The sequence below is a fragment of the Chiloscyllium plagiosum genome, chromosome 2 (assembly GCF_004010195.1).
Source record: "Chiloscyllium plagiosum isolate BGI_BamShark_2017 chromosome 2, ASM401019v2, whole genome shotgun sequence".
Lineage (NCBI taxonomy): Eukaryota > Metazoa > Chordata > Chondrichthyes > Orectolobiformes > Hemiscylliidae > Chiloscyllium > Chiloscyllium plagiosum.
The window spans coordinates 76,874,348-76,885,060 of NC_057711.1; the positions used below are offsets into that span (position 1 = coordinate 76,874,348).

At 37.3% G+C, this 10,713-nt stretch overlaps 1 protein-coding gene across 6 annotated transcripts in view; it reads right to left on the minus strand.

Moving 5' to 3' along the window:
• The window catches only part of LOC122561080 (protein prune homolog 2-like), a 424,382-nt gene that overhangs the window by 6,685 nt on the left and 406,984 nt on the right, over positions 1-10,713 (minus strand). For 5 of the 6 annotated variants that reach the window (XM_043712461.1, XM_043712477.1, XM_043712507.1 and 2 more), the window contains 3 exons: positions 5,997-6,032; positions 4,122-4,160; positions 1,863-1,910 (listed from right to left, as the gene is read on the minus strand). In XM_043712461.1, the coding sequence (XP_043568396.1) occupies positions 1,863-1,910; positions 4,122-4,160; positions 5,997-6,032 (123 nt within the window). The remainder of the gene's footprint in view (positions 1-1,862; positions 1,911-4,121; positions 4,161-5,996; positions 6,033-10,713) is intronic. The other variant, XM_043712468.1, reaches the window with a different exon arrangement.

A 10,713-nucleotide genomic window follows, 5' to 3' on the forward strand; every position in this document is an offset into this window, starting at 1 on the left:
AAGTTTTTATAAGCCTCAGTATTTTTTTCACTATTGGCTATATTCTCTAATTTCTCTGCTACCATGATTTGCTACTTACATGATGATGGATTCTGAATGAAACCCAAATATTGGGAACAAAAGATATAAAATCTATACCGCATAATTATTTGATTTTGCATTATTTCATAGAAAAGCTGTTTAGTCATAATGAGAAATCTATGTTTGCTCCTAAACAAATAGATGGTATTGTATTGCAAACAGTTTTTCTTATTGATTTCAAATTACTAAGATGGTACAAGTCAGAGAATGATCGCAAATATGATTCTAATGACAATACAATCCATCAGAATAGCTACTTAAGAGTAGCTTTTGAATTTTTGAACAGATTTATTTTACATTAGTTTGACTCCATGTCCATCAATATTTGTATCTGTTCATCACCATATGAAAGACTCGATGAATTACCATTGCAGTAGCAATAATCACATCATTGTTATGTGCAATGTCAAATATTTTTAATTATTTGGTGTGAATATATTCATACCTGTTTCTCAATAAAGGAATGAAAAATCACCTTGATTTCTGAGAAAAGGGTTATCATTGATTAAAGAGTATTTGTTAAAGTTCCACATCAAAGTTTATTGCAAAAAATAAAAGCTCATGGTGGAAGGATAAGTAGGTCATTTTCTGGCTGACAAGATTTAACGACTGATGTGCCACAGGAATCATTACGGCACCTCAAAGTTTTACAACTTACAATGACTTTGATGAAGGGAGGGAAACTTTTGTTGCTACATTTGTTGATGGTATAAAGAGAGATGGGAAAGTAGGTTGTGAAGAGGACATAAGGAGGATACAAAGGACTACAGAGAGGTCAGGTGAACAAAGATTCACAAATGCAGTAAAATGTGGGACAATGAGAAAATGTCCATTATGGCAGGAGGAATATTAGTATACATTATTTAAATGGTAAGAGTTTGCAAAACATTAAGATGCAGTGGGCTCCAGGTGTCATATTGGGAGAAGAATCAAACATAAAGGTAAGTAGGTCATGGGGAAATCACATCTAGAATACTTTATAAAGTATTAGTCTCTTTAGTTAAGAAAGGATGTAAATGCATTAGAAACCGTTCAGACAAGATTTACTGCACTCATATCAGCAAGTGTCGGTTGTCTTCTGAGGAAAGGTTGGACAAGCCACACTTGTATCCATTGAAATTTAGAAGAGTAAGAGGTGACATGATTATACATACAAGATTATGGTCTCAACGGGGTGTTATATGGAAAGCATGGTTCCTCTTGTGAGAGAATCCCGAATTAAAGGTCACTGTTTAAAAGTAAAGGATCCTTAATTTAAGATAGCAATGAGGAGACTTTTTTCTCTCTCAAAGTCATGAGTTTTTAGAACTCTCTTTAGCAAAAGGTGGTGGAGAATATATAGATTCTTGGTGAGAATCTAAATAGATTCTTAGTAATAACCTTATTAAATTAACAATGTAAATTTATATTAATAACATAAGGTTATTATTTCATAACCTTCCACCCAAGCAATTGGGGATAGTGGGAATATGGAGTAATCAGATTAGAAACAATTTTACCAAATGGCACAGTAGGCTTGAGGCGCCAAGTGGCCTACTCCTACACCCAATTTGCATGTTCGCATGTATGCATGCTCATATACTTGTATGTGTTTGAAAAAATTAAATGAAAATAATTTAATCCAGAAATCATCCAATACATTTACGTCAATAAACCCATAAACATAATACAACAGATGATTATGTACCACAACAACACAGGACTGATAAAAATGCAAGTTAGAACTGCACATCCATAAAGAAGAGTCAGATGATTTATGTTGATCATAATATTATTCTTACTGCTGTTCCCCTGAAGGTGTTTTGGATTCACTTGACAGTCTGCTAGCTCTATGGAAATAAAAATCAAAAGAAAAGGAGCAATAAACAAGATTAATTTCTGACACTATAGGCAATGAACAAGAGGATATAATGTTTCTGACAGAATCAAGCACATGACTTATGTAATGCTGTGCATATTGTCACATCAACCAAATAAATTAAAAATTGAAAGAAATATGTTTTTATTTTCTTCAATGGAGAGGAAAGAGTTTGTGCTTATCATAGTGAAAATTAATGCTTTTCTTTTTCTCTAACTACTCAAGAGATGAGGACTGCATACACTAAAGCCTATCACTTCTAAACAAATTGTGAAGAATTCTACACTAATGGAAATTCTGCTTGCCCAATATATTTGTCGAGGTATTTTTTCTGATTTAGGACTGTGCAGTGAAATAAATTCATTCGCTGAGGAGGTGGTCCAGGATCAAGCTGTCAGGTGAATTTGAGGGCAGGAAAAGGGTAACAGTTGCATGGAGGGAGGGAGTCAGTCTACAACAAATATTTCCTGAATATCCTGGAGAAGGACTCAGTCCTACAGCAGGCACAAGCACACCACAAGAAATCAGATTAAACCGTTAGTGAAAAACAAACGTAGCTGGTACTGACTGGAATGATAAAGACATGAAGGTAGGTGGTATATTCCAGGCTACCATGTACAGGTACTTCCAATGCATTAAGAGCATGTATAGATTGTACAGCTGGTGAGGAAAACTCCCGGGACACTGAAAGGTTGTGGATCACTCCCAAATCAGAAAAGATAACTGGACAAATAAATGCAATAACATTTGTTGGTATTTGGCACTTGGAAATCACTGAAAAGTAACAACAAATGACCAAAGTTCTCTCTGATAATTCTGCTGAGTTGATGGATGCTACCCAAGCTTGAACAGCCCCAGGATATGAATCAACAATTAAGATAGACACACATGAATTATATGGACCCAACAAGTCTCTAACATGCTCACTTCCAGTTTTAATGAAAATATATGCTGGTTAGTGATAAGTGGTTTGCATGATCATTTAAATATTATGAAGATGCTTGCCGTTAATTTCTATGATCATTCTATTTATGACTCACGTCTGTCATGTTTCTAAAGCTTTGGGAAATCTGGCATGCAGAAAGCATTCATGAATAAGCAACTTCTGAACACTGCTAGGCTAGGAGGAGTAGACGTGATCCTTCTGGCTCAACAAGCTACCCATCAAATGTTGCCCAGCGTTCATGTGCTCCACTGGACTATATGATCTCCTTGGCTGCTCAGCTAGGTTTAATTACTAATGCTATGACATTGACAAAATGTCTTGTCAGAGTTTTGTCATGCGTATTTTTTGTTCTATCTTATTTTTTCAGTTAAAATTAGATTTATTCATCAAGGATTCTGCATTTTATGCCATCATATACATTCTAAAGAAAATGCAGCTGCCATAAAATGGGGGAGGTGGGTGCAACTGTAGGTTGGTTCTCCAATTGTCACCAGGAGCTGGAAGGGAGTACTCTGCCCTTGTATTGACCAGCAGTCCACAGGGATAACCTGTGGGGCTACATATTGGGTGTAAGCCTCTCTTAGTTGAGGGATGAAACCCTCAAATGAGCATTAGATGCCCACTTAAGGGTCTCAATTATGTCATGGGAAGGTGGGGGGGGGGGGGGGGGGCAGAGAGAAATGGGGTTATCAACCCACTTCCTCAGCTGCCACTTATAAATGCTGTTGGGCAAGCCAGCATTTTGCTTGACATCCTACTCTACAAATCCAGCAACCTGATTTCCTGCCTGTGGATGGCTCATAGAATCTAGCCACCAACTCTGTCCAGATTGCTGACCCTGACGATCGTATTGTTCGCTCATATTTGAATGTTGGAAATGTGAGTAAATTCTACACATGATGATAATGGGCTGCGCTGTTCATTGTTGATACTTGTATGCTATTTTAAAGAAACCGTTCTGTCGTTTATAGCCTACACTGCAAGTTGAAATCCCTTTCCAAAGTCTATGCTATGAGAAGGCTTGTGCCATAGCCAATAAGTGAAATATAATTACAAGAATTTCAATTTGACTTCTGGTCAACTTTCTATTACCATATTGCACTGTGGAAATAGCTCAATTCTGAAGTTATTGGGGACAGAGGTTGCTTATAGAATTAATGTTTAATGTATCAGCTGGTAAGGAAATAAAATCCATAACGTTAAAAAAAAGTCCAATAACACTGAACTTTGACTTACTTTGCCGCTTCTGATGCTTCTCTTAGTTCTTCATCCAACCTGCAGAAGATAATGATTATATTGATAATTAAAAAGGACGCATCAAGATAACTGCAAAATAAATGTAACCGTTAACATGCTGCTAAGCCTGATGCAAGTCTCAAGATGCAGTGATTAAGTATTTTGCACTGTGATTAGTATTTCCAACTCAGAATGCTGTCAACAGCTATCACCTATCTTTGTTTAACAATATTTACTTGCTCAAATCTTCACAACAGATTTATGACAATGAGACAGTTTAAAAAAAAAAGAAAATCACATGCTTATTATGGAAAGCTGAAAATGCAGCCGCCTACTCAGATATTGTTAACATTCAGCATTTGGTAACCTGGCAAAGCAACTGAGACTCATTCTGGATTGAAGAAAGATAATTCTGGTTATTTATAGAGATGCAAAAAGTTGATCTGTATAATCCTGGCTTGGTAAAGGAAAAAAGGTAAACACACAAGCTAACCTGATAATCACGAACATGATTGACCCAAATCATTCTCCTCTACCATCCCTTTGTTTCCATTCAGTTGTGTGGGACTACTGCTGTCTCTTACCGTTTTGTTTAGAGTGACAGAGTTTCCTGAATCCCACCGTCATCTTTTGAATCCCTCAAGAATTTGTCTTTGGCTTTCACCTGTTTACCATCTACATGCGATATCGTCCAAAACTCAAGGTCAGGTTCCACATATACACTGACAATAGTTAGTTCTCCTTCCACACCAGCTCATTCGACCACTCCACAGCTGTGCTGTCACACTGCTTGTCCAACTTCTAGTCTTGAAAGAGCTGAAATTTCCTATAATTAAACAGAGAAGACCAAAACCAGTCTTTTTGCCCCCTCAATTAACTCCATTCCCTGACTACTGGTGCTAGCTCTCTCCCTAGTCATTATTTCCAATTCAACCAGACTGTTTACAATCTGAGCATTCTCTTTAGCATTTAGATAAACCTCCAGCAAAGACTAAATACCTCAAATTCCTTAATACCAGCCTCTACTAGCTGCTTACATAAACTATTGTCAACTCCATACTCAAATATTCCAATACTCACCTGGCCAGCCTTTTATCGCCCATACATCTTGAAACTTAGTTCATTCAACACTCTGCTGCATGAATTCTAACTGACACCAAGTTCCATTTAACGATCATTCCTTTTTGCTACAATGGTTCCCAATACATCAATTTTAAAATTCTCATCCTTGTCCAAATCCCTCCAAGGCCTCCCCTTTCTGCCAACATCTTTTACTGCCTTCAGCAATTAGAACTCTGCAGTGATATTTTTGCACCAACGCACCATTATCTATGGTGTCTCTCTGTGATCTTTCCTTGGCTTTCCCTTATTTCCCAACCATATACGACTACCTGAAGACACAAGATCAGGTTCCAGCTATACACGAACTCTAAACTTACATTCATCTGTCATCGCTTTCATCTCCATCACTACTGTCCTTTAAATTTTGAGGTGTGGAACTTTGCCTCCAAACTTGTCTGCCTCTCTAGCTCCTTCAAGAACTGATTAAAACCTACTTGGTTGATCAAGTGTTTGGCCATCTGACCTAATATCTCTTTTGGTTCAGTATCATGACTCTTCTTCTTCCAATCCTCTGAAAAATCTTGGGATGATTTAATACATTATACATTAAAAGGTGCAAACTACTGCCAATGCTAACGTAGCCATGTTCCAGTGTTACTCACACTTTTAATTAGAGTACATGTAAGGTCAAACAGAAAAATAGATCAGCACATTCAAGCAAATATAGTTATCAGTCAACAGCAAATAATTAGTATTTCTGCGATGGAAGGCAGCGCTGCAGCCTGTAACATGACTTGAAATATCATAATTTACCTCATCCTTCTTTTTATACACTTTTCTTCTTCATACCTTATAGGAAATAAGTCATTTAACCAAAATTAGGAAATAAAAAAAGAACATCCTGTCACAATAGTTAAGCAGGCAGAAGAAATCACCTTTATGGTAATAGGGGGAATGAATGATAGCACATGAAGAATCAATAAGATTTGTTAGTTTGGACATTGATAAGAATATCCATAAAGTGAACACTGCAGATCATCATATTAGAGTTGATGACTACCAATGGTCTAACAAATTGAAATATGCATTAACAATTGTGCTCTGCAGTACACTAAAAATTATTTAGAGTTTTCAGGCATACATCTTAACGATGAAAATTCAAACTTGCAATCACAAATGTTCACTTCAGAATAAACAGATACAGGACATCATAGAGATGTTTAAAATTTGATACTTAATCAAGAATGAGTAGTGCTGAATGGAAAGAATTTTACTTGTAAAGCGATTATCAACAGTGTCCATAATTAATGTTGACATTAGATCAAATTACTTATTTTAAGAATAATGCATACACAACTAAAGCTTATTGTGTTGTGCTTGTAGGACAACGGGAAAATTATGGACAGAAATCATAAATCTCTCTCTTTAAAGTTAATTAAAGAGTTCTAAATGAATTATTTCAATCAAACTCTAAAAAGAGTTGGCTGAAATATATTCTGCCTCATGGAAACCATACTTTAAAAAAAAACTTGCACCTTGTTGAAGCATTCCATTCCAAGAAGAAAGCAATACAAAAAATACAAAGATTAAGCAGGTTTATTTGTAAGTTGTTAATTGAAAATCTCAAGAAGTTACAGGAACCAAAGAGCAAAAAAAAACTTCCAAAAATGATTACCGCAAGTAAGCAATTTAATTGCCTAGAATGGTAACTTAAGAGATGAAATAAGATTCTGTAATATGCAAAATTGTACTATTCATAGAGATAGTTTCTAGTTTTGACAGTATTCTATTGGATATACAATTGGAGAACTTTGCAAATCTCTATTCTACTGCCTTACCGCTACACAATTCTACAGGCACAACATTAAAATGTATATAATTAAGATACTAACAAAGTATTTAAGAGGAATTAAAGAAGTTTGCACTTAACATATCATTAAATAGTTTATATTTATGTACAGGGAGGTTTTGAGAAATTAGTGAACTTTTAAAACTCCTCCCTGTTACTGATGAGATCATCCCAATGCTAACAGATGAGTGTGACGATTGGATACCCGGAGAAGGTGAGAGGAGAGGATGAGAAATAGAATCATAAAATCCCTACAATGTGAAGCATTGCGTCCACACCAACCCTCAGAAGAGCATCCCACTCAGACCCACCCTGCTAACCTATGACTGGAATCCTGCAATTCTCACAGCTAATCAATCTAGTATGCACATCCCTGGATACCATGGTCAATTTAACACTGCCAATTCAGCTAACCTGCACATCTTTGGGCTGTGGGAGTAAACCAGAGCACATTAAGGAAACCCATGTAGACACAGTGAGAACCTCCGTGTGTGGAGTTTGGTCACCCGAGGCTGGAACCAAACCCAAGCTCGTGGAGCTGTGAGGCAGCAGTGCTGGCCACTGAGCCACCATGCTGCCCTTATTTATATTCATACAATAATTTGTAATGAAATGAGAAATATATTATAGACTTCATGGTTTTTTTTAAAAATTGTAACTAGTCTTGTGGGAAAGTTAGTGCACACAATCTGGTCTCATGGTATTAGTGCTATCATATGCAGGTTTATGCTGCTTGTACAAGTGTGGAGGCTTTATTGTACACCATTTAGCATGTGCTGTATAATTCATGTATGTTATGCTTTGCACAACTGGAGAGAGCAATGAGGGCAAGTGATGAATGGTGAACAACTGGAATGGCAAGAGCAATCTCCCAAGGATGAGGTCAATGACTTAGACAACTAACTCCTTGAACATGATAGAGTGCAATTATGTTGGGTGCTATAAGCTAGACAGGACTTAATTTATTCTCTTTTTATTCTTTCATGGGATGTGTGTTGCTGGCAAGGCCAGCATTTATTGCCTATGCTCAATTGCTCAAAGGGCTGTTAAATGTGAACCACATTACTGTGGATCTACAGTCATATGTAGACCTGACCAGGTAAAGAAAGCAGATTACTTTCCCTAAAAGGATATTAGTGAAGCAGATGGGTTTTTCCAACAGTCGACAATGGTTTCATTGCTGATATTCCATTCAAGGTTCCAGAGTTTTATTGATTTCAAATTCCATCATTTGCCACGGCGAGATTCAATCCCAGAACATTACCTGGGTCTCTGGATTAACAGTCTAGTGATAATACCACTAGCCATCCAGTTCCAGTAGATGACGGCTGGTTTGACTTAGGATTCATTGATAGTGACTTAGATAGGATTGAGATGGGAAGTGGCTACAGACCTGAGTGGTGTGCTGCTTGCTGCTTAAACAGAGATTTGGGTTGGACTGCCAATGTTTGACAGAGAACATGGCCGAGTTTCCTAAATAGTGGCAGCCACCAGGTTTAATGGTTTATTCCACGCTATTCAAGCAGTGGCAAATTTTTCCACCTACGGCAAGAGGGAGAATCAGACGAGCATCAGATGAGAGAGATGCCGTAGGGACTGAGTAGGTAATTACTGAGGTGAGTTTGGGATGGCTGTTCAGAAAGAAACCCTACATAGAAATTTGATGAAAACTTCAGCCTTTAGAACTTTATGGAACTGTCTCATCTCTCCATAGGTGTTATATTGTCTGCCATTGGTGAATACTGGGCATGGTAGTTGGAAGGGCAAAGCGTAGCAAGTATTGGCATCGATCGGCCTAAGTTGGAATGGGGCTTTTATAGTTCAGGAGAAGACATGGGTTACATGAGTGTGTAGGAGTGTTGTGAGGGGATGGTGAGGGTGAGGGTTGGAGGAGTGTTGTACATGTTTTTAATGCTTTGTGAAAAAAATGCCAAAGCCCCAAGGCAGGCCCTCCACTTAGTTAGCCTGAGCACATAGTCTCTCCTCACTACTTCCTGGGTTGCGTACCACAACTTCTACATGGAAATAAAATATCTTTCTCGAGACCTGGAGGTCCAGAGGCCAGGCAGCCATTTTTAAAATTCAGATTTACCGAGCTACAAATTCTCCTACCTGTACCTGAACCCCAATGTCGATGCAAGACCAACCCATAGTGATCATTCTAAAGAGAAAGTGAATATCTATTGGTTTGAGGAATGTGGCAAAATATCTATCTCTTCCCTATTCAATGATGTGCTTGTCAAGCTGCCTATTCATTTGTAGCTAATTAAATGAAATAAATTGATTGAATTTAGGCAACCTCAGTAACTGACACTTCATTTATTGTTTGTATTGTCAGCTAAATGATTTATACCTTAGTTCTAGGCTGAGTTCCTTCCTGAAACTAATTATGTTTTATAGTAATTAACAGATGAGGTTGATTAATTCACAATTTAGTCATAATTTTAATTTCCAAATCTTCTTCAGTTTTATATGTTTGCACTGTTTATTTTTATCTCTATTCTAATTGGAGCAAGAGTGTGTTAGCACCTCCACACAGTGTGATAGAGAGGAAGAACTACGTTTGCACATTGCCATCTGAAATGACAAAGTTGTTAAAATATCCTGGTTAACAATTACATTTTCATTGTTAATTTTTGCTCTTTCAGGCTGTTGGGTTGGTTCTTGCTGGTATGATAATTCCACCACTAGCTTCAGTGTTTACTTTTAGATTCAGCACCTAGACTGAGGTGCCACAATGTGCAGCAGATTTTATTATCATCCCCCAAGTGGAGTTCCTACCTTAGTGTGGAGGCTTTCAAAAAATACATTCAATTAAAAACTACTAAAATGTGCATTTCAAGCAATTAGAATTCGTGGTATCTAAAACTTGGAACTGGATGTCTCATGCAAAAATGAAGAGTGGATTATGCAGTGACGCAGTTTGATGAATATGTAGATGAGCCACAGAGGGAAGTTATGACATAACTATGACCTCAGCAGTTCCAAAAAACTGCTCCAAGCAGTAATACCTGTTGCTGGCTCATCAACTATACATTATTTTCAAAGATTATTTAAAGAAGTGTTTGCAAGTCCAGCATGAGCATGTGTGAAGAACCATGAATCAGCACTGAAATAGGTTATAGAGCACCATGACAGAAACACAGAAATTAACAGAATTTTAAAAGATTTTAGCTGGTGGACATAGAGAGCAGAATTCTGTTGCAAAGAATAGGATTCTTGAGGATGTTTCTCTTTCAGAAGAATGGTTTGGTGCCTATAACCTTGCTAAAGTAATTTGCTCTTTGATGTCTTAATGCTTTAGAATATAATTCAATGTAAACTACTTCTTTAAGCAGATCTGCAATGGAGAGATGTAGTGAAGCAAACTTCACAATGAAAAACTGGACTTCCGAATAAAATGATTAGATGATTAGGTCAGTGGAGTGCCAGAAGAATCAGTGCTGGGTCCTCTACTTTTTGTCATTTACATAAATGATTTGGATGCGAGCATAAGAGGTACAGTTAGTATGTTTACAGATGACACCAAAATTGGAGGTGTACTGGACAGTGAAGAGGGTTACCTCAGATTACAACAGACGGGGCAATAGGCTGAGAAGTGGCAGATGGAGTTTAATTCAGATAAATGCGAGGTGCTGCATTTTGGGAAAGCAAATCTTAGCAGGACTTATACACTTAATG